Here is a 24738-nt window from a genome sequence, read left to right as displayed (position 1 = left end):
TTGTCCAGGGTGTACCCCACCTTTCACCCGTAGTCAGCTGGGATAGGCTCCAGCTTGCCTGCGACCCTGTCGGACAGGATAAGCGGCTATGGATGGATGGATGGATGGATGGATGGACGGACATTCTGCGACATGCTGGACCTTGGTGGAGAGAAGGGGGCCAGGCCTACCAAATGAGTAGGCGTACTTGACTTTGACACTCATCTATACTGCACAGACTCTGGCTCCAAATTTGACAAATCTTGGTGGATGAATTTTGGCTTCATTTATATTGAATGAAAGGCAATGGAGCTGTGCCATCCGTGTTTTTTGCAGTCGATGGGTGGACTGATTATCCAACAGTGCCTCTTGGTGTGGATGTGAATGAATCATCTTCTTGCTCCCGTTCAGGGTCGCCATAGCCACAGGGGATCTGTTCTACATATTTCCATCCTGATGCCCTACGTCTGGTTGGAGTCTCATCACATCGCTCCTGTGTAGGACGGCCCCATATGGACAGCTGAAAGTCACACTTGGAAGATGCTCTGGACTCTTACAGTCATGCTTTTATGGCTGAGGACTACAGCTGACTTGCTAACTTTAGGACTGCAGTTGTCATGAACAGTTTTGCACTCAAGTTTCCATCGATGAAGAGTTTATAACATCAACTAAACTGACTTCATGTTAAAACTGTTAATGTTATAGTCATGCTGTCTGTTGTTGCCCAAATGAGGATGGGTTCCCTTTTGAGTCTGGTTCCTCTCGAGGTTTCTTCCTCATGTCGTCTGAGGGAGTTTTTCCTTGCCACCGTCGCCACAGGCTTGCTCACTGGGGATAGATTAGGGATAAAATTAGCTCGTGTTTTAAGTCGTTCAAATTCTGTAAAGCTGCTTTGCGACAATGTTTATTGTTAAAAGCGCTATACAAATAAACTTGACTTGATATTTAACCGCGAGTTAGCCTAGTGGTTAGCGTGTCCGCCTCTCAATCGGGAGATCTACTCACGGTCGGGTCATACCAAAGACCATCATAAAAATGGTACCTACTGCTGTCTGGCAAGACACGCTGCAATACAGACGCGCGTGGGGAGTCAAACTCTCCCAGAGGACTAGCCCCCTAGCTATGTAATAGGCGAGAGGCTGAGGGCTACGGAAACGGAGATCGGCGCCACCCTATGCACCACATGGTGTGGGAAGGACTTTGATTTGAATTGATATTTGATTTGGCATAGGTTTTATACCGGATGCCCTTCCTGATACAATCCTTCTCAATCCGTCCAGACTTGGGATCGACACTAAGTATGCACTGTCCCAGCGGTTGGGTATTTTACCTCATCTGCATGTCTATGAACTGTTGGGGAAACCAGAGCACCTGGAGGAAACCCCACGCAGACTCCATACAGAAAGGTCCCAGTCGGCTGTGGGGTTTGAACCCGTAACCTTCTTGCTTTGAGGTGACAATGTTCACCAATTAATGAAAAGAAAAAAAAATGAAAGCCTGTGCCAAATATTTCTTTGAAGGGATTGTGTTTCGATTTCAAATTTCAATTTTGAGCCACCAATTAACCTAACCTGCATATCTTTGGACTGTGATAGGAAACCCACGCAGACATGGGGAGAACCTCCACACAGAAAGGCCCCCATCGGGCGCTGGGTTCGAACCCAGAACCTTCTTGCTGTGAGGTGACAGTGCTGCCGAAGGGATTGTCAAGTCAAGTTAATTTGTACAGCGCTTTTAACAATAAACATTGTCGCAAAGCAGCTTTACAGAATTTGAACGACTTAAAACACGAGCTAATTTTATCCCTAATCTATCCCCAATGAGCGCGACGGTGGCAAGGAAAAACTCCCTCAGACGACATGAGGAAGAAACCTCGAGAGGACCCAGACTCAAAAGGGAACCCATCCTCGTTTGGGCAACAACAGACAGCATGACTATAACATTAACAGTTTTAACATGAAGTCAGTTTAGTTGATGTTATAACTCTTCACTGATGGAAACTTGAGTGCAAAACTGTTCATGACAACTGCAGTCCTAAAGTTAGCAAGTCAACTGTAGTCCTCAGCCATAAAAGCATTACTGTAAGAGTCCAGAGCGTCCTCCAAGTGTGACTTTCAACTGTCCACATGGGGCCGTCCTCCACAGGAGCGATGTGATGAGACTCCAACCAGACACAGGACACCAGGATGGATCAGGCAGGTCCGAGGAGCAGAAGAGGTCAGCATCTCGATCCCAGGATTGACATGCAAGTCAGAGGGACAGATTTTTTTTGGGGGGGGGAGAGAGAGAAAACACAGGATTGTGTTCCATAGTTAAAGTGCATATCACGGGTAAATTCAGGAGCAAGATCAATGTAATTCTCCTATTTTATATTAAACTTTGGTCAAACATCTGTTACATTTTGCATTTTGTTTAATTTTTTTACCTTGCGCAATACCAGAAAAATTCAGTTGAAATCAAGCCATTTGAGGCGAATTGGTCCGCCTCTGAAAAAACTTGGCATTTGGATTTCCCGGCAAACATTGATTTTCGTGACGTCGCGTGCAGGACGCCTCCTTCTGAATCCTACGTCAGCGCTGGTTTGTTTATGAGAAAACGACTTGGTGGCTTTCTGCAAATTTCTTCAACGTTATCGCGCAATTATTAAAATGGTTAACAGATGTATCGGCGGAGGGTGTAGCAACATCAATCTTGATGGGATTAGTACTCAGAGAAACGGGAGCGCTTGGTCTACACAGGCTGTGCACTGAAACCGTCCAAGCTCTCTCAGCCTGCTCACGCTTCCGCAGGTGACGTCACGAATCTGGCTCCAGACTCCCTTGGGATTTTTCCAGACGCGTTTTCTTATGGCCTTGTGCAAAATTACCCTTCTGGATGAGTGTGTAAACGGACATACTTTCATATACACCACCGTTCAAAAGTTTGGGGTCACCCAGACAATTTTGTGTTTTCCATGAAAAGTCACACTTTTATTTACCACCATAAGATATAGTCAAGACGTTTTTCTGGCCATTTTGAGCATTTAATCGACCCCACAAATGTGATGCTCCAGAAACTCAATCTGCTCAAAGGAAGGTCAGTTTTATAGCTTCTCTAAAGAGCTCAACTGTTTTCAGCTGTGCTAACATGATTGTACAAGGGTTTTCTAATCATCCATTAGCCTTCTGAGGCAATGAGCAAACACATTGTACCATTAGAACACTGGAGTGATAGTTGCTGGAAATGGGCCTCTATACACCTATTGCACCGAAAACCAGACATTTGCAGCTAGAATAGTCATTTACCACATTAGCAATGTATAGAGTGGATTTCTGATTAGTTTAAAGTGATCTTCATTGAAAAGAACAGTGCTTTTCTTTCAAAAATAAGGACATTTCAAAGTGACCCCAAACTTTTGAATGGTAGTGTAAAAAAAAAACAAAACGAATTATGCACTTTAAAGTGATCCCTGGGCGGCACGGTGGTGTAGTGGTTAGCGCTGTCGCCTCACAGCAAGAAGGTCCAGGTTCGAGCCCCGTGGCCGGCGAGGGCCTTTCCCCGTGGGTTTCCTCCGGGTGCTCCGGTTTCCCCCACAGTCCAAAGACATGCAGGTTAGGTTAACTGGTAGTTAGGTTAACTGGTACTGGTCGCCCGTAGTCAGCTGGGATAGGCTCCAGCTTGCCTGCGACCCTGTAGAACAGGATAAAGCGGCTAGAGATAATGAGATGAGATGAGATGAGATGAGATGAGAGAAGTGATCCCTGGCTGCAGTCCCATGCCATGAAGAAGCGCTCATCGACAGAGCCACATTACCCAGAACTACATTACCCAGAAACCCTGCGCCAAACGTCACAGTCGCCATGTTGTAGGAAATCCGCTGGTGCTGTGGATTAGAGTTTAATCCGTGAGAAAAGAGAGGAGAGTCAGGACGACTCAACAGATCACTACTGAAAACAGAGAACGCGAACAGGTCCAGAACTAGATGCGATTTCAAAAAAAACAAACAACTTTTTGGATAACAATAATAGCGTGAAACAGAAACTGGAAATTCAAATAACATTACATATATCTATATATTTCCCCCTGTCTTGCATTTCCTGGCTCGGCTGCTTTTCATCCTCCGGTAAAGCCTGACAGCAGCTGGGGTCGCTCCGAGAGCCAAGGACGCCAAATTCAGCGGTTTCTCAGACACTCCGGACTTCCTGTTCCTCACAGTATACTGTATGTGACTCTACACGGTGCAGACGAGTTTTTTTTTTTGCTTTCCACAGGAGCAGCCATTTACTTTGACTATTAGCCGAGACGTAGCTAGCCTGCTAGCTAACTCTATTAGCTAGGTGGTTAGCTACGCGTAGGAATTACATCTGGGTTTTGGTGAGCGAAGACACTTTGGACCATGTCGACCAAGGACCAGAACAAACTCTCCACCCTTGAGCGGCCCATTAAAGGTAAGCCTTTCGGTTTTCGCGTTCTCTCTGACAGACAGACAGAGTATTAGCATTAGCTCAGCTCGTTTGCTGCATGTTTAGCTAAACACACAGGCAGTTTGGTTACCTCAGCAAGCTAACAAGCTATTCGATAGATATGTAGATAAACTTACCTTTCGGGTTATTTTTGACTGTTTATTGAGTCGCTTATCGTTTTATCGCTAACATTTGAACTGGCAAAATGATGAACATCTTTTCAACCAGGAAAAAATTAATAATAATATTATAATTAATAATAATTTGGTGGAAAATGAGTGTCCGTTAAACCGCCGCTTATTTGACTTGCTGATGGCTGCGCGTGAGTTTGCTCGCGTGCGGCTCGTTTTTGTACCAACTTCGTGGCTCGAGCCTCAACGCTTTTCAGGGGAAAGTAGCTCGTGCGTGCTCAAAGTCGCCCAGTGACGTCACGGAGGAGTTATTTCTCTGTTCTATGAAGACCTCAAGAATATAAAATTAGTACCGGACTAGATAGCCTGCTGTTACAGGAAAATAATCGACCTCAGAATTAGGGTTGGGCGGTATTACGGTAAGAAGGTATCCCGAGGTATCCAAAAGTACCAACGGTATCGGTCTCATTACCGTCATTTTAAAAAAATATATAATATCTAAATAAATATGGAGTACATGAGGTCATAATATAAAATAATAAATTGAAGATCATCCCGAATAACTGTGTGATCGTATTTTCACTAATTCTATCAATTTCCTAAAGAAGTTCTCATCGCGTGCAGGGTTGTTTATGTAGTTACCATGGCAACCCTGCGTGACATTTTGGAGTCTGACAGAAAGCTTCGCAAGAGACTGAGCCCGGGGGTGTCATGGCTCAGATGGCTAAGGCACCGTACCATAAATCCGGGGACCCGGGTTCGATTCCGACCCGAGGTTATTTCCCGATCCCGTCTCTCTCTCTCCCGCTCATTTCCTGTCTCTCTATACTGTCCTATCTAAAAAAAGAGACTGAGACCGCGGTTGAAAGATGGCAAGTCAAGATAACGAGTTAGTGGCAAAAAAAATACATCGGCAGTGTGGCAGCATTTTGGTTTCAAACCAAACGAAAAGGAAGAGCCAGCAATAATGTAAATGACCGCGCAAAATCGAAAAAAATCTAATATGTCCCCTAAGGCACACCATAGCCTGGGGTACTCCACTTCCACGAGATCTCTCCAATGAGTTGTGTTTTGAGTAGGTTACATGAGTAACAACAAGGTAAAATAATATATAACGTATGACATTTGGGATGTGGGTAATAAACATTTGAAATGTCATCTACTGAAGAAACGGAAGAAAACATCGTAGCGTAAACTGTTCGGTTTCTGGTGGGAATTAGCAATGCGCTTGCTATCTTTGTTGGGTGTGTTAAACCGTATGGATTTAAGTGGAATAATTGTAAGGAGTTATGTGATGAAGACAACGTTTTAAGCAAGGTAAGGCCATTTGATTATTAATTTCCCCGCCATGGCATGACGTGGGCCCATATGATTTTGCCTTGTGCAGCTATCACGCATTTGAATTAGGTTCGCCTCATTTGCGCTGAAGAATATGGTTTATCGCGCAGTCTAAACGGACTTGGGTGTTGGTTGATTCTTTTTCTTTTTTTTTATTTCCCATGCTTGAAAGGGTATGATCCTGCTCATCGTGTACTTTTTTTGATGGAGTAGGTGAAATAGTGCTGCAAATGGCGTTTCAACGCAGACATGTGTAAACGACAGTTGAATGCTATTTTCAAGATGAAGGAAGAGTTGCGTGATGCTTTGAAATATCTCTTAATCCATTCATCAATGCACAAAATTCGCTTTGCTGCTTAATCCATACCACAATGCACACAATTCGCTATGCTGCTTTTAAATAGTACATTTGAGGCATAGGCGCACGTTACACAGTAGGCCGAAACAAAATATTATTTTTTTCTCGGTAATACCGTATACCCCGGGAAAACAGAGACGGTTTAAAGGTATCAAAATTTGGATACCGCCCAACCCTACTCAGAATGAGTTACTTAGGGCCAAATTACTCAATTCTGATTGGTCCGTTTACACATACCCCTTTTCCACCAAATCAGTTCCAGGGCTGGTTCGGGGCCGGTTCACAACTCGTTCAACTTGCGAGCCAGCTGAGAACCAGTTTGCTTTTCCATAGCTCACGGTGCTAAGGGAAGCCACGTCGGTTACGTCGCTACATTTGCATAAACCTTGGCGCGTATATCGAAGCAAAAACAACACGGAAGAAGCAGCAACAACAATAATAATAATAATAATGGATGACTTCGCGTTTGTACTAGGAATGGCAAAAACTAAAAAAAAATCTTGACCGACCACCGAGCCTCATTAGCCGGTTAAAGTCGGTTAACTTATGAGTTTAAACAGGGACGCAAACGGCGCGCCTTTTTCACGGCTCGTGCAGATCCGATTTTTTTTTTTTTTAGAGGGGGGGCGTTGGAGTGTCTGAATAATTTAATCAGAGTAAATTCTGTATTAAAATTACTACATAAGCAAATGCCGTTACAGTCCATGAAAAAGCCGTGAAAAAGTCGGCATCTGCGCCTTTAGTTTGTGTGGAGAGATCTGATCTGCAATAACATGCATTGTTGGCTACAGACCGAAACGTACTTTCAGAATGCACTGGCCAAGGCAGGACGAAACTCCATGTGCCTTCTAATAATAATTTTAAAAAAAACAACAGAATAGTAATTTGTAAGCTAAAAAGCCTGTGTCTACACTTTTCTCTCGCCGAGTGGCAGCTGTGTTCAACTGGGGCGGGACATGACTGAATGGGTGTTTCTGATTTGTCAGCTGTCTTTAACTGGGGCGGGACATGACTGAATGAGTGTTTCTGATTTGTCAGCTGTCGTCCTTACACCGCATGGCACGCCCCAAGTGTTTACAAACACAGAATTCCAGGTTCTCCGCTCCAAAATCGGCAGCTTCAAAACGATTGATTGATTTTTTTTTTTTTTCTTTTTCACCGACAACCAAAAAAAATTAACCGGTTGACGTTGATTCGGTCAACCACCGGTCAAACGGTCATCGGTTAACATCCCTAGTTTGTACAGCTGCTGCTTCTCGTCGCTTAAAAATGGCGATCTTTCGCGGTCTTGCTATTGTTGTTGGTCTTAACAACTCCGCCCCCCGCTGACGTAAGCGGTTCTTTCCTCTGGCCCAGCAAAGAGTTGGTGCTAGCCTGGAACCGGAACCAGTTTTTCTGGCCCCAGAGCCAGTTCTTTGTCAGTGGAAACAGAAAACCCGGTTCCAAACTAAGCACTGGCCCCGAACCAGCCCTGGAACTGCTTTGGTGGAAAAGGGGCAACACTCATCCAGAAGGGTGATTTTGCACAAGGCCATAAGAAAACGTGTCTGGAAAAATCCCAAGGGAGTCTGGAGCCAGATTCGTGACGTCACCTGCGGAAGCGCGAGCAGGCTGAGAGAGCTTGGACGGTTTCAGTGCACAGCCTGTGTAGACCAAGCGCTCCCGTTTCTCTGAGTACTAATCCCATCATTATCGGTGTTGCTACACCCTCCGCCGATACATCTGTTAACCATTTTAATAATTACACGATAACGTTGAAGAAATTTGCAGAAAACCACCAGGTCGTTTCCTCATAAACCAGCACTGACGTAGGATTCAGAAGGAGGCGTCCCGCACGTGACGTCATGAAAATCAATGTTTGCCAAGAAATCCAAATGCCAAGTTTTTTCAGAGGCGGACCAATTCAACTCACATGGCTTGATTTCAACTGAATTTTTCTGGTATTGCGCAAGGGAAAAAAATTGCAGAGAATGCAGAATGTTACAGATATTTGACCAAGGTTTAATATAAGATAGGAGAATTACATTAATCTTGCTCCTGAATTTACCCGTGATATGCACTTTAACATGGGTCGTATTTCTGAAATGCTATTGGCTAGTTCGTTGCTTGGTTACGGTTACAAAAATGAGCAAATTTTGTCAACAAAATGGCTGACTCAGCAATGCCGCGTTTCGCTATTTTTGACGAAGAAATGATAAACCAGTTGAAAGCTGCAAGCGAAAATGAAAATACCAAAAATAAAAAAGTACGCATTTTTGGCTTTCCGTGTTTAAGAAATGGGCCGCAGAAAGATAAATAAACGACACTCTAGTGGCGTATGAATGCTGTGAGTTAGACAAGGTGCTATCGCAGTTTGATGCAGAAGTGAGGAAAGAAAGAAAATGTGATATGCTAACAATATTGCATGCTATCAAACCAAATGAATGGAACCTGCTCGAAGGGAATAGAACACGTTTTGTATTCCATTGAAAATGTGTCCTGTATGTATAATACTTTCCAGTAGTGTTTCATTTCTCTTGTACCACACTGATTTAAGAAGAAGAAGAAGCCTTCATTTGTCACATGGACACTCGAGCACAGCAAAATTCCTCCTCTGCATTTAACCCATCTGAAACAGTGAACACGCAAGTGAGCAGTGAGCGAGCACGCACACACACCCAGAGCAGTGGGCAGCACGATAGTACAGGGCCCAGGCAGCAGTTGGGGGTTCGGTGCCTTGCTCAGCGGCACTTTAGCCGTGATTGAGAGGGAGGAGTACCGAGTGCTGTTCATTCACTCAACTCCCCTGATGTTTTACCTGCTGGTCCCGGGAATCAAACCAACGACCCTTTGGGCCCCAAGGCCCCTTTTGGCCCTTTTCCACTACCCTTTTTCAGCTCGCTTCAGCTCACTTCAGCTCACTTCAGCCCGACACGGCTCGCGTTTCGACTACCAAAAACCAGCACGACTCAGCTCGTTTCAGCCCTGCTTAGCCCCTAAAACTCGCACCGTTTTGGAGTGGGGCTGAAGCGAGCCAAACCGTGCCGAGTGAGGCTGGGGGCGTGAGCAGACACTCCCCTGTGCACTGATTGGTGAGGAGGAGTGTCCTCACATGCCCACACACGCCCCGCGAGCACGCTGGGATCTGTAAACACCGCAAACCCGGAAGAAGAAGAATTACGGATTATGAGAATTTCTGAAGCCTTATGCGCCTCGCCTCATCTATACGCTCTTGCCAGTATCTGTCCGCGTTGTCGGTGACAACAAGCCACAGCACCAAGACCAGCAACACTAACGACTCCATGTCCTCCATGTTTATTGTTTACTATTCGGGTCGTGAGACTACCGCTTAAAAGCTCACTGAATCAGTGACATACAGAGCATCGTGGACGAGTTCGCGGAGCGCAAGGCTCGCCGTATGCCCTTCAAATAATGCGCGCAGTAGGCTATTGATGTTTTATTATGAGCCATGTACAGTATGTCGCCTAATGTTTTTTTGTTTCTGAGTTACATGTTCGTTTGAAGGACTTAATGTACAAACTAACATAGTTGCACCCCGTAGTGTTGAAATTGGTAAACACAGTGCATTCAGTGAGGTTTGCACCGCCCTCCTTTTATTTCTGACTCTTCCTGTCACCGTTGCAACCTCTGAGCGCTCATTCGTATGCCCTTCAAATAATGTGCGCAGTATAGGCTATTGATGTTTTATTATGAGCCATGTACAGTATCCTAATGTTTTTTGTTTCTGAGTTACATGTTCGTTTGAAGGACTTGATGTACTAAATAACATAGTTGCACCCGGTAGTGTTGAAATTGGTAAACACCGCAGTTGCGGACATTTTGTAACCTAAAATGATGTTATGATAAGCTTTAATAAAGGGCCCGGTCATTTGCCCCGCCCCCGGCCCGGCTCTGACTTGTTCCGCCACTGTCACTGATGTCACTGTTTGCGCTGCTTAACGACATCACATGACGTCCACCCACTTTCGCTAACTCCACCCAATGTGTCCACCCACTTCCAGCCAGCACGGTTCAGCGCGGTTGTAGTCGAAATGCAACTCCAACAGCCCCGCTCAGCTCGACTCGGCACGGCACGGCTCAGCCGCGTTTGTAGTGGAAAAGCGGCATAAGCTTCTCAAACTTTCAGGCCATGGCTGCCCCCGGTTTGCCAACAGTTTATTTATTTATTTATTTATTTTTCATTCATCAATGAACATGAACAACAACAACTGACAAGTGACACTGAATGTTGTGAAAGGTCTGCAAGACAATTTGGTTCCTGTTGTCACTCATTATAGGCAAGATAAAGTTATTCCTTAACTAGCACCTCCTCTCTCTCTCTCTCTCTCTCTCTCTCTCTCTCTCTCTCTCTCTCACACCAGAAAGCACAACATTTCCTGAAGGCTTTATCTTGTTGGGAAATGTATTTTGCAACGCACCATGGATGTTTGAAAGCGCTGACCTTAGAGTCTCCTTCCATAAATGTTCCAAAAATGTCTCCTAACAAAAAACATCATCACATTAACATTTTCCTCTTTGTTGAACGCATTTTAAAATCTGTAATCATTAGGCTTAGATTTTGTTCTGCATCAGCTGTACAAGTCCCTGTGACCGAGCTGTTGCGGTAGTAACGATAAAACGAGTGTGTTAATTTCAACCCCGTTATTCACGTTACAGCAGGAACTACTGTCCAAGCAAGCCGTGCTGCTGTACAAACGTAACGCCTACCTTCCAACCAATCAGATTTGAGAATTGAACTGCATTTGTAGAGTGCTATAATAGATTACCATTTATTTCTTCCGGAAAGAGGCCGTCTTTGGTCATACCACCTCCAATTATTTATAGATTTGCAAAATATTATATCAGTTAAATGGACGAACCTTTAACGTATTAATGGACTAAATCTGAACTACGCAATGTACCGTGTGACAGATCCTACCTTGATCAAGGTATTCGTGGGGTGAAAAGGTTTCTGCAGTGTGTATGCGTCCTGGGTATGACTTTAAACTGCAACCGGTGGTGAGTCTCAGGTCCGGGAGGACTTGAGTATTGGGGAAAGTAGAGTTACCCCTTAATCACCATTGCTCCCAGGTTCGCTCTGACCCGGAGTGGTAGCACCTGCCTGGGTTCCAGCTATGGGTTGAATAGTACATTCAAATAGTAGTAAGGTGCTGGCAGCAGGGCGCTTTTGTGGCAGATGAACCCAATGGGGTCAGTGACACACCATCAGATGGCATGCGAAAGAGCCACTCAAATGGCCAACGGATGGCATCACTTGGCAAGTCAGTTGTCACTGCGGGGGGAAACTTCCATACCCGTCAGGTCTGCGGCACTTTTGTGCACCACTTGGCATCAGGTCTGGAGGTCCAGAGAGACAACACGATGGGGGCACGACATTGTTTGTCTTAACTTACTGTGCAAGGCGCTTCGTTAGGAGAGGAGAATAGTACGCGAGAGCACATGAGGCCAGACGTTCCGTGGCCGCTCAACTGGGCCATTCTTGCCGTCGCTGCGGGTGACTCTGGTGCAGGTTTCGCGGCGTTTCTGCGCATCCTAATGGAGCAGCCATCATCGCTAGCGATGGACAGCCGACGACGAGGTTGCCGGGTGTCCTTGACGAAAGTATCTAAATGGACGCATACAATAGTGTCGTATTTCCCCATTTAACATCCCAAATCATAACCATCGTTCCAAAAAGTATTATAACACATCTTGTAAACATAGTTTTCCTCAATAATTCTGTTCTAAAATGCCTCATATTGCACGTATTGTAACTTATTAGAATATATGCCCACCGGCCACTTTAATAGGAACTTGTTCTTGATTCGAAGGTTCCTGTTCTTGGCTGGCAGGAGTGGAACCCAATGCTGAGATGCCTTTCTGCTCACCACGGTTGTAAAGAGCTGCTATGAGTTACTATATCCTTCCTGGCAGCTCAAACCACCTCATATCTGGCAATTTTCTCCTGACCTCTCTTGGGTATGGTGTCAAGCAAGGTTCTGCTTTCGGCTCTCTTTTGTTCCGTCTTTTACATCCAGCTGCTTGTTCATAACATTTGGCTTTCACGTTTCGCTAATCCGATGATGCACAATTATACATCCATTCTGTTTGTCAAGATTCAGCTGCGCAAAAACGGAGCACCAGGTTAAAGACGTAAAAGCTTGGATACATACGAGATGTCTTACTTTCCTGCTTCTTGAAATGCTCCGAAATGTTTCTGATGCAAAGACATGAGCAAAAGGGAGCTTTTGTGTCAGTTTCTCTTATGGTGGCACCGTAAGGGCATTTACTCAAGTCTGCACTCGGGAATGAGTTTGGGCTCGTTCGGGAGCCGGGCTCATAACCGCAGGCTTGTTCACGTCGAAGAATTTCTTCCGAATCGTGGCTCGATTGTGCAAATCCATGCATCACGTGTGCACACAGGTTTGCAGAATGTTAGGTCATCCGTTTGCTGTTGAAATATTTTCCTTTGGTACAAACACGCAAGTAGCACGCAGCAGTGTATTTTGGATGGATAGCATTTCAAAACCGGGAGCTGATCTCCTATATGAAGGAGTAAGCACTGGCACGACAAAGGTGGGCTTTATTACACTGCTCCAGTTTTATGAAAGTCTGCTTTTATCCATCAGGGACAATAACTCTTTCCCTGGCATCACAAAAGGAGAAACAGGAAGTAATCTTATAAGTTGAACCAATCACGTTACTCTGCATGCAGTGCCAAGTAAGGATCGCTTCCTCATCTGACTACCGTTTTCACGAGGGTTTTTTTGGATCACTCCCAGGCTCGAAAACAGCGTTCACGCTTCACCAAAGTGTCCCGAGTGTGAAAACGATATACAGGAGCCTTGCAGTGTTCCCCCGGGTTCTGAAAAATATTCTCCACTTTTTTTTTCCCCCTTGAAAAATCAAGTCAGAGAAGTATTCACTTCTTTTTTTTTTTTTTTTTTCTTTCTTAGTTACCAACTTATCAAAGTGGACTTAATGCAGGTTTATACCAACCACACTGGCACAATTCAAATATTTGTACAGGCTTCTCCATTACGTATAAAATTTGGGCTCTGACTAACGCCCCTTTTCCGCCAAAGCAGTTCCAGGGCTGGTTCGGTGCCAGTGCTTAGTTTGGAACCGGGTTTTCTGTTTCCACTGACAAAGAACTGGCTCTGGGGCCAGAAAAACCGGTTCCGGTTCCAGGCTAGCACCAACTCTCTGCTGGGCCAGAGTAAATAACCGCTTACGTCAGCGGGGGGGCGGAGTTGTTAAGACCAACAACAATAACAAGACCGCGAAAGATCGCCATTTTTAAGCGACAAGAAGCAGCAGCTGTACAAACGCGAAGTCAGCCATTATTATTGTTGCTGCTGCTGCTTCTTCCGTGTTGTTTTTGCTTCGATATTCGCACCAAGGTTTATGCAAACGTAGCGACGTAACTGACGTATACAACGACGTAATGACGTGTCTTCACTTAGCACCGCGAGCTATGGAAAAGCAAACTGGTTCTCAGCTGGCTCACAAGTTGACCCAGTTGTGAACCAGCACCAGCACTGGCCCCGAACCAGCCCTGGAACTGATTTGGTGGAAAAGAGGCATAAGAGACTCGATTTTGGGCGCCCCGTGCACCATCAGGCTAAAATAAACCTCTTTAGTTTGAGCTTACTGAAGGTTATTTTAGCAGGGAATTATTCAAAAGAGGTATTAGGACTCACTTTAGCCTTTACTTTAACACACAACTTGATTTACAGTTGAATAGAGTCGGGAAGAATCTTGGAACAACCAGCAGTGAAGGAATCTGAAGGTTTTCATCATATGTTCACCACAGGAACTCGACATGCCACACCGCCCGAAACTTGGCTCCCTTCAGTTGCTTGCTGGCTGACAGCATTTTCACTTGGCACCTTTTCTTTTTTAACCGACCCCTGTATTACTGACACTGTCCGATGTGCTCGGGGACGGTCGGGGCTCTGAGTGTTTTTTAAAACCGACCCCGTATTACTGACACTGTCCGATGCTCTCGGGGACGGTCGGGGCTCTGAGTGGGTTTTTTTTTTTTTTTTAAACCGATCCCTGTGTTACTGACACTGTCCGATGCGCTCGGGGACGGTCGGGGCTCTAAGTGTGCCTCCCCAGTGGCTGTTTCAGCTCTTAAACCATCTTCAGTGTTTGAAGAAGCCCTGCCCAAAAAACTTCACCAGCTTAGATTGCACCATTGTTTGGTTCATGCAGAGATAATTACATCACCACACCAGGCTGATTAAGATTCATTGTGATTGGTCAAAACCTTGGCGCTCATTTGGTCATTGTGTGACTATTTTTATTGGTCACAAGCATGTTCTCGTTGTTTACACTCTGACTTCCCAGAGTCTCTTCACTGGGGTTGGATTTTGGCAAGTGGAGGGATTTCTATAAAATATGACTTATGATGATGAAGATGACCAATACATCTGTCACTGTGATGACTGCTCATAGTTTTCTCTTCGTCACTGATGGATTGTTTGTCAATGACGAGCGCGATGAGCACCAGCCGGAACCTTGGCCTTGACTGTTTTTATTTGACTCTCTTTAAACAAAATAGCATTGGTAAACCTGACCGTGATGCCTAATCCAAGTGAATTGAAATTATCACTTCAGAGCAAGGAACTCAAACCTGGCTTCAGTGCCGCAACTAATGATCGTAACTCCTAACAGTCTCCTGTGACTGCAAATAGCCACATAATTAAGCGTTCATAATATGCTTAATATCGCATGTTGAGAACCCATTAGTGAGGTTTTAAAGGTGACCTATTGTACCCCTTTTCCACATTTTGAAACAGTTCCTTGAGGTCTTAATGAAACGTCTGTGACATTCTTTAGTCAAAATGCCACAAGGATAAAATACCACAGCTCCCTTCTCACCCTGTCTAAGGGCAATTCCATGTAAATGTCAACCTCACCATGCAAAAATAAAGCAACATGTAATACATCAAAACCACTCCCAGAGATATCACCTAGGCCTGTATTTTACAGATGTGAATAAGTTGAACCAATTTGTAACCAACCTAATATGTCACTGTCAGTCTTTCTTTCTTATAATGTAAAACCCAAGCTAAAATCAACTTTGATCATGTACAATTCTATATTATTGCCACAAGCCACAGAAATGTATGCTAAAATCCACAAAACAGCAAAACAATAGCCATCCTAAATATTATTTAAGAACTTTGATAGTTTTAGCTGATATTTAGAGAGTTTTTCAAAGGGTTATGGTGGTTAAATTGCTGATTTTCTAAACATATGCCATGTCTATTTCAGATGCGTCACATCCATAACGGAATTATGTCACATCCATAACGCTGATTTTTTCTTCCTAGATTCTGCTTGAAATAGAAAATATTTTAAACAAAGGCTTTTTTTTATTTTCAGCTAAGACTCCTTTATTAAATGCATGCCTGCATTTGGATATTATGTTTGCAATTTCACAGAGTTTGGTGAATATGTGTAGTCACCCTGGAAATGGGGTATTTTTTCCGTCACATCCATAACGCATGTCTTTTTTGGCATTTTCTAGAGTTCTAAATGTACTATGGGAATTCTTTTTTTCCCATGACTTCTCCAATATGAGAGGTCTTAAAAATATACAACAAATTTTAAAATACTGGAAAGGAATAAAAATTAACTAGGTCAGTTGTTGCCATTTTGAGTCCAAATGTCACATCCATAACGCTGGAATTGCTCCTAAACAGAACGGCAGATTTGAGTGCCTGTTCCTTTAAGTGACGAGCCGCTGATCATCCCACCCCCTCTTCTCAGGGCTCGACATTAACAGTAGCCCAATTGTCCGGGGCAACCATTCAATAGATTCGGACAACCAGACTCTCACAAATGCTTGCCCGATCGGGCAACTACCCAAATACGTCAACTTGCGTGAAAAAGGATGTTTATTCATTCACATTATGATGAAATTCCATCACGATTTGCGATTGTTTGGCTCGGAAAGACCGCGTCCGTGTTATCATTACGGGATGTTCAACAACTAGCGGAATTCACATTTGCACATCGCGGGCTCGCAATGCAGTTTCCCATTGCTAATAATTATCACGCAGTGCATGTTCAGTGTTCTATTCAGACCCTCCAGGATTTCGCGATGTTGCGATTTGCAACTTCAACGCAAATTCAACCAATCCCCACGAATTCAGGGCAGCGTTGGATATAATTGCAATCAACGCAACTTTCCCGCAAATTTGACCAATCGTTGGCATCGTCTTGAGGTGACGTCGACAAACTACCTTCCGCCTTACTTCCGTGTATACGTTCAAGAGAATCAGCATGTGCGCAGTGTTGCCAAATTGGGTGGTTTTACGTGCATTTTGGCGGGTTTTGAACATATTTAGGCTGGAAAACGTCAGCAGTATCTGGCAACACTGCATGTGCAAGTCAGTGTTTATATAGACTTAAATTCTGTTACTGAAAGTGTGTTATGTTTACAGTGAAGGACTGTGTGCACTTTATTTTATTTTATTTTTTTTACTTAATACAAGAAATTAATGGATGCCAACGTTTTTGCCAAAATGGTATTTTATTTTCCATTGTTTCGGCAGCTTCAGCATCATACTGTGAGATTCTGTTCAAATTGTTTTTTTCTTCTATGAAGCCTGAGCCATTTATTTTATTAGTTTATAATTATTGTTTAATTTAGTCTTCAGGAGAGACTGCCTGCACACAGTACTAGTATTAAGTGTTTTTTTTTCTTCCATGAAAGCTGAGGCATTTATATTATATTTGAAGGTAACTTCATGTTGGGCTGTGAGGTTCTCTGCACTTTAACTTTTGAACCAACAGGTGCATTTGGATAAGTAAAGCCTATTTTTCTGCATTTTTGTAGTCCTGGTAATCTTTTATATTGGTGAAGTTGTTTATAGGACCATTTCTCAGTGTCTTTGTTTTTTTTAATCAATAGTTTTTCAGTAATAACTTAATATTTAACATATCACTCAATTTTAATCACAAAACATCAGACATTTTAGCCCGCAATGATCACAAAAAAGGCCCGCGGAATCCTGGGGGGACTGAATATTGGTATGTCCTTCACTACATGATTAATTACCGCATTACTCGCACAGGGCGCTAGTGTCAGTGCTTGTTGATACAGACAGCGTCTGAGAAGGTTGAATAATAAATAAAATATGTAATACGGCGGCACGGTGGTGTAGTGGTTAGCGCTGTCGCCTCACAGCAAGAAGGTCCTGGGTTCGAGCCCCGGGGCCGGCAAGGGCCTTTGTGCGGAGTTGGCGTGTTCTCCCCGTGTCCGCGTGGGTTTTCTCCGGGTGCTCCAGTTTCCCCCACAGTCCAAAGACATGCAGGTTAGGTTAACTGGTGACTCTAAATTGACCGTAGGTGTGAATGTGAGTGTGAATGGTTGTCTGTGTCTATGTGTCAGCCCTGTGATGACCTGGCGACTTGTCCAGGGTGTACCCCGCCTTTCGCCCGTAGTCAGCTGGGATAGGCTCCAGCTTGCCTGTGACCCTGTAGAAGGATAAAGCAGCTAGAGATAATGAGATGAGATATGTAATACTTGGGCAACCATGTTCTGAGTTCGGGCAACCAGGTTTCTACAAATGGTTGCCCGAATGGGCAATCATGTCTCAAAGTTAACGTAGAGCCCTGCTTCTGCCAGCCAATCATGTAGCACTTTGCTTATAAATATTCAAAAGAAACTGGCTGGATTTCATGTGACGTCACCTTAGTTATTCAAAACTTTAGCTGGTGGTCGACTAAAGCTCAGTTGGCAAAGCGTTTGTACGGAGAAGGCGCATTGCTCACTCACATGAAAAACGCCTTACGCTTGCGTCGTTTTAGGTTGTTCGAATCAATCAAACTGTGAAACTGATAAGTTTCTTCAGGGTTCCCCGTGAACTAATGAGCGGAGGACAAATGGCTCCAGCTTAGAGACGGTTTCAGTTGGCCATGATGGCGTTGAAAATAAAGTCAAGTGCTAGAAGAAGTACATAACATTCAGTGATGGGAATAACGGCGTTAAAATAAAGGCTGGTATAACGCCGGGTAATCTAATTAATTGGCTACAATCGTTATAACGCCGTTACTGCATGGTATTGAAGTTGATCTGAAGCCGACACCGACTTGGCTCACAGACATAAAAGCTGCGTTTGTCACTCCCCCTCCAGACACCGCTGTCATTTCATTCTCTCCCCTTCCCTCCAAAAGTCTGCGCCTTTAGTTCGTGTGGAGAGATCTGATCTGCAATAACATGCATTGTTGGCTACAGACCGAAATGTACTTTCAGAATGCACTGGCCAAGGCAGGACTAAACTCCATGTGCCTTCTAATAATAATTAAAAAAAAAAATAGTAATTTGTAAGCTAAAAAGCCTGTGTCTACACTTTTCTTTCGCCGAGTGGCAGCTGTCTTCAACTGGGGAGGGAGGGCGGGACATGACTGAATGGGTGTTTCTGATTTGTCAGCTGTCGTCCTTACACCGCATGGCACGCCCCAAGCGTTTACAACCACAGAATTCCAGGTTCTCCGCTCCAAAATCGGCAGCTTCAAAACGATTGATTTTTTTTTTTTTTAACCGACAAAAAAAAAAAAAATTAACCGGTTGACGTTGATTCGGTCAAACGGTCATCGGTTAACATCCCTAGCCTTGACTATATTTTCTATTCATTTTACAACTTATGGTGGTAAATAAAAGTGTGACTTTTCATGGAAAACTACACAAAATTGTCTGGGTGACCCCAAACTTTTGAACGGTAGTGTATAATACGTATGAAATGGGCAAAGTGACGAGCATGGAAGCCAAATCACTGACCGAGATGATTTACAGTAACTTCAGTACACGAAGAAACAAACCACACACACACACACACACACACACACACACACACGGGGAACATTGTGTGCGTGAGTGCATTTCATTTTTGGCACAAAGCGTTCCTTCAACTCTGAAAGTGCTGATACAAAATGAACAAGTATGCAAGACTGTGATTAGACTCTGGGTTTGGGCGGGGTGTGTGTAGGCTTGCAGACTTCAGGATATCTTTAAACCTGTGAAGATTTGGCCAGAGCATGGCGTTCCCCTTTGGTATTTTTAGTGAGATGTGTTCAGCCAACCAGACCAATAATAACTTTTTTTTTTTTCTCTATACGTATACGAAGAGACTTGGTCTCGATCGTTAACACCACATCAGTGTTCACACGGCCGCTGTATCCCTGATAAACCCCTTTAACCGGTAGTGCTGGATATTCCGAAGACGAGCAACAAGATGATGTCATAAAAAGAGCGCCAGCCAAACAGTCGGTCATGGGGAGACTGGAACACACTCTCGCTGTCTTCTTTCTTGCTTCTCACATCTTGTCTTGATTCACACCACGACTTTCACACCTCCTGCTAAGCCGGAAGACTTTTTGCTGTTTTAAGTGTTTGCGGTAGTAGAATCGTGCAACACTTGAGCAGTTTAGTAATGAGCACCACTAGAAGAAGTGTCCTCACTTCTTCTTCTTCAATGATTAGCAATAGGGCTGTAACGATACACCCAACTCACGATTCGATTCGTATCGCGATTTTTGACCCACGATTCGATACGCCGACGATTTTTTTAAAATGTGTTTTTAAAGTAGTAAATTTGACTTATTAACATTTACTTACTTACATTAACTATTTAATAACAGATAATTCAGACCACTGCAGAGAATGAGTAACACTATGTTCAGACTGCAACCTGAAACGACCCATATCCGATTTGTTGTGAAATCTGGTTTTTTTGTTAGGCCGTTCACTACAATTATACGAGACTTGTATGCGATCTCCAATATGAACGGAAAACGACCCAAAAGTGTCCCGCATGCGCAAATTGACACGTAATAAGCACAGCTACCTAATACGTAAACAACAACAAAAAAAAAAGCGCACTCTTCAAGTTTAATGATTTCTTTTTTGTTTGTTTGTTTAATTATCTGGTTAGTGTTAAAGTGTGAGGTCTCGTGTGTGTTTTTGTTTCTGAACTGAAATGAAAACGTGTAGCCTGGTAACGAGGGTTGACTCCTAAATGTCTCTCTAATTTCTATATAAGTGCACTACATGTTACTAGGAAGTAATGGATTTTTAAACTCTATATAGTGCACTCGAGCTTCAGTAGGCAGTCGTTTGGGATACGGCCGCTGTATTACCAAACTCTTAATTCAGGCTTAATAATTTGCACATATTTATTTCGTCATATTTAATAAACTTTTTCTACATTTTTATAAATATTTATTTAGATTGTTTGTTTATAGCCAGCTGAATTCTGCAACTTCTCTCAGCGCTGGCTCAAGGTGCAGAAACACCAGTGCAGTTTGCTATGGAGATGAGGCGAGACCTGGCGATGTGGTTTTTGTGGCGGCGGCTAATGAGACCGAAGGTGTCAAATTACTGGAAATTTCCAGAACAATTTTATAATCTTGTAATACAGGATGGTTTAAGTTATAAATCAGTTATAGAAACCTTCACAGCCCGAAGCGTCCCTCGCATTGATGTCATGCGCAGGGGCGCAGATACGTTTTTTTGAACTGGGGGGGACAAAGCTGCCAGCAAACCAACCCCAACCCCGATATGCCTGTCAAACTTGTTGTGGGTTACCATAGCAACCAAGCTCGAGCTCGCAACCTGTGCAGTCTGCGCAGCTCAACCAACCGAATATCAGTCTTTTTGTTTTATGTGAGTTGTTGCAACTATGTATACACTGCTGTGCACCTCAATAAACCGAATGGTAATTAGTCTTTTGATTTTTCCGTGAGGTTTGCCTTATGCAAAGAAAGACAGCATAGACGTTTTTTCCTCCCTATAAGTGGGGGGGACCGAACGAGGTGAATTTAAATCTGGGTGGGACGAGTCCCCCCCTCTATCTGCGCCTGTGATTATGCGCCATGTTGTAACTTTTTTTTTGAGAGACCCGCCGCCTACTTCAGCGCAGAATAGTGACGTTTGTGGCTTGTTGATGACGTGTAAGTCGGATGAATGCGACCTGGCGGTTCAGACTGAAGTCGCATATGAAAAGAGCGGATAGGAATCGGAATTAGGACCACATATCCAAACGGCCTGGGTCGGATTTGAAAAAATCGGATCTGTGTCGTTCATATTGTCAATAAAAGATCGGATACAGGTCACATATGGGCGAAAAGATCGGATTTGAGTCACTTCAGCCTGCAGTGTGAACGTAGCCTAATATGTATGCAAAAATGAACAAATGTATATCCAAAGACTGTTTTATTTCTCAAAATAATACTGTTGAGCCGGAAGCTCTGTTTTTTTCGGTTCTGAAAAAGTCATTTTTCCAAATCGTGTAAATCCGTTAAGATTTTTTTTTGGGGGGGGTGGCTCTCTCACTGTCTCACTCTCATAGGGCCAATGATTTTCTGTGATCGCGGAAAACAGATGGAAATTACGGAATTTTTATGGTGAAACGTTGCTCGCGTGTCAAAACGTAACTGCCGCAGAAGGCTTCCGCCCAAGCAGACATGCCTTCAGTGTTGCCAGATATTGCTAACGTTTTCCACCCCAAAATATGTTCAAAACCAGCCAAAAAGCACCTAAACCCGCCCAATCTGGCAACACTGCATGCCTTTCCGGTCAAGTGATTGTGACTGGCTTGTGGCACACCTAGCCAGCCAATGAGCTGCTTGTTTACAGATTCGCTCCCCGCGTCGCAACCAGAATGGCGACCGCTTAAAAGAAATGAATGCTCTGCCAGTGGCGAGTGTGGACGTTGCGTGACTCGCAGAAGATTGTCGCAGGTCGGCGAAAAAACAACTTACTAATAGATATATAAAAAATAAAAGTAATTTAAGTAAGTTTAAAATGTAATTTAAATAAAAAGTAAAGTATTCATAAATTGAAGTTTGGAAGCGCCTCTGTTTTTGGGCTGAGGAGAAGTTTGAAAGGGTGTACCGCGATTCTGCCTTCTTGTATCGTGATACGGATCGTGGCTCTGCGTATCTCGATTTCGATACGCATATTGTTACAGCCCTAATTAGCAAGCTTCCTTCATCAATTCGAAGGAACCGCTTCATCCTGGTCAGGGTCACGGTGGATGTGGAGCCCGTCCTGGGAACACTCCGTGAGTGTGAGGCAGGACGGGACGCACGTTCGCACCAGGGACAGTTTTTGGCGTAACCGGTCCACCTGTGGTCATGTTTTTGGGAGGAAACTGCACAACCATACGGATGCAGACAGTAAACTGAGCTCAGGATCGAACCGGAGACCCTGGAGCTGCCCTAAAAGGTCATTCGAAAAGTCCTGCCTTATGAGACACCGGTCTAGTGCCGCAACCTTCTGCTTCGGAAGCAGCCGTAGTTGCGTTTTTGTAGAGGTGCGAGTCAGGCTACGGAGTAGAGTACGCGGCTGATCCGTACATACAGCGTAGATTTTTTTTTTTGGATGCAGGAGTATAAATTGACCTTGAGAGACGTACCGGCTTGTGTGTGTCTGTGTGTGTGTTAACTCTGTCAAATTCGCTTTAAAGCCGCTGATGGATTTTCAAGCAGGCTGCTCGATTCACTAAAATATCGTCAGGCTTCCAGTTTAGTCTTGAAGCAGTGGCCTGTACGACAGTGTCTGTGAAATTCAGGAAGGAACGGGAACATGTTGAGCAAATATGTCCATGTGAATAGTCAAGCAAAGTCTGCACAAAAAAAAGGGATTCAGTGGCTGAGAAAACGTGTGGAGCGTAAAGGCCTCTGCATGCTCTTGCGACAAGGCTTTCGCAGACAGCTTTTTGCAGACAGTTGTAATTTATCGTTGAGCGGGGAGTAATAGGCGTGCGCGATGTTATTCACCGCCACAACGCAAGGGGGCGCGAAGTCGCGAAATCGCTAGGAGTAGTTGGTGGGTGTGGTTAGTGGAGTGTTTATCCTCCGGTTACTTATAATGACTAGAACTGGAGTCGTATAGATGTACGTACTTCCTCGATCAACCGCCCTTCGTGCTGCTCCATCTTCGCTCGTGTTTTTAAAAATGGCGGTCGTGAAAACAAAACAAAGTAGGGAAGTGGAAGTGTGTGTACAGCAGATGTAGAGTGGACCAATCAGAGCCCTCTTGTCTGTGACGCTGTCTGCGAGTAGCCTGGGCCCGCCCATCCTAAGTGTGACGCAACACGAGGGCCTGTTGTGAGCTTCGTCTGGCAAGGCAAGCTATCTCCAGCTCTTCCAAGCTCCCGAAAAATCGGCAGCCAATCAACTTTGAGCATCTCCAACGGCCCTGGGTAGAGGCGTGTTCAAGGCAGTGACGTAGTAGAACTGCGACCGGAAGCCATAGATTGTTTACAGAATCTATGCCGGAAGCGCTTCATTCACTAGAAACATTACGAACATGGAGCAGCGGCAAGCCTTTGACACAGCGGTAGATGCTGTATTGAAAGCATTCAACGGGAAGTTCTCATTGAAAACGGAGCAAAGAGCAGCCCTGGAGGTATTTATCTTCTTCCTGTTACTCAAGCAGTTTCCGTCGCGTCACGTACGTCAGAGGAAAGAGTGATGTGATTGGTTTAAGCTTCGTCACAGCCTTTTCTGGCTTCGACCAGTAGCAAACTGAGGCATTTCAGGGAGGCGGGTCAACCACGCCTTTGGGAAACGGTTGGGCTTAATATCTATGCCAGACCAATGCTCGCAGAGCTTTGAAGTCGCGTTAGCCAGACTCGTCTGCGAGGCTGTCTGCGGTGGTCACAATTTTTGGGAGGTGCACGCAGAGCGTCTGCAAAGAGGGGGGCTTCGCAGACGCCATCTGTGAGGACTGGGTTGTCAGCATAAATTGGCCTTAAGGGTGAACGTGTTGTAAGGAATAATAGACAGACATTATAGAGACTAAACTTTTGTTCCGACACACAAGGACTCGGGCTTACCCGCATTCTCGACTTGGCTTACTCCAGTCCTTGTCGAGGAATGACCCTCTGCTTCCAGCACGTGACTTTACGCGATTGGAGCAGAGAACCAAAGGTCGTCGATAACCGGAGCGTCCGTCCGTCTTTGTTTAGAGTCTGTTGAAGGGCCCTGATGATGTTTACCAGCACAGATGAGTCTACATGTGTAAATAATACATGGAGTTTTCTTTATTTCAGATTTTTCTATAGGGATTTTGCAGTTCGTCTTTTTTTTTTTTTTGAGAAACCCTGGCAATGAATGAATGGAGCCTTTTCTGGAGGTGGTTTATTACTTCAGATAAACTGAAGAGAGAGGTTTCAATTCTCAGTGGGTTCTGTACGTTTTAAAAAAACCCTGTTCCTGATTGTCCACAGATCTTCACGAACCTACTTTGGCAAAATCTTTTCTAAGCCTGCGGTGCATTAGCTACACGTCCAAACGTGTACACACGCTCATGACGTGTTAACATGGCACTGTCTGCTGAAAGAAAAAGTCATCCGTACAAGTCATTTGGCAGTTCGCCTAATCAAAACATTCGACAGCGTTTAAACTTCACTCACGGCTCCGAGTGCAGCCGTGCTCCCGGTCAGGGACGGAGAGGAAAACGGCGCGGTTTCACGTTTAAAGGGAT

The 24738-nt window shown here is 44.4% G+C and overlaps 1 protein-coding gene across 3 annotated transcripts in view; it reads left to right on the top strand.

Moving 5' to 3' along the window:
- The first annotated feature begins 3845 nt into the window (after positions 1-3845).
- ppp3ccb (protein phosphatase 3, catalytic subunit, gamma isozyme, b) overlaps positions 3846-24738 on the top strand; it is a 150159-nt gene continuing 129266 nt past the window's right edge. For all 3 annotated transcript variants that reach the window (XM_060908278.1, XM_060908277.1, XM_060908276.1), the window contains exon 1: positions 3846-4406. In XM_060908278.1, coding sequence (XP_060764261.1) covers positions 4355-4406 — 52 coding nt within the window. In that variant the 5' untranslated portion in view covers positions 3846-4354. The remainder of the gene's footprint in view (positions 4407-24738) is intronic.

The sequence above is a fragment of the Neoarius graeffei genome, chromosome 25 (genome assembly GCF_027579695.1).
Source record: "Neoarius graeffei isolate fNeoGra1 chromosome 25, fNeoGra1.pri, whole genome shotgun sequence".
NCBI classification, from domain to species: domain Eukaryota; kingdom Metazoa; phylum Chordata; class Actinopteri; order Siluriformes; family Ariidae; genus Neoarius; species Neoarius graeffei.
This window is presented reverse-complemented; position numbering and strand designations above follow the sequence as displayed.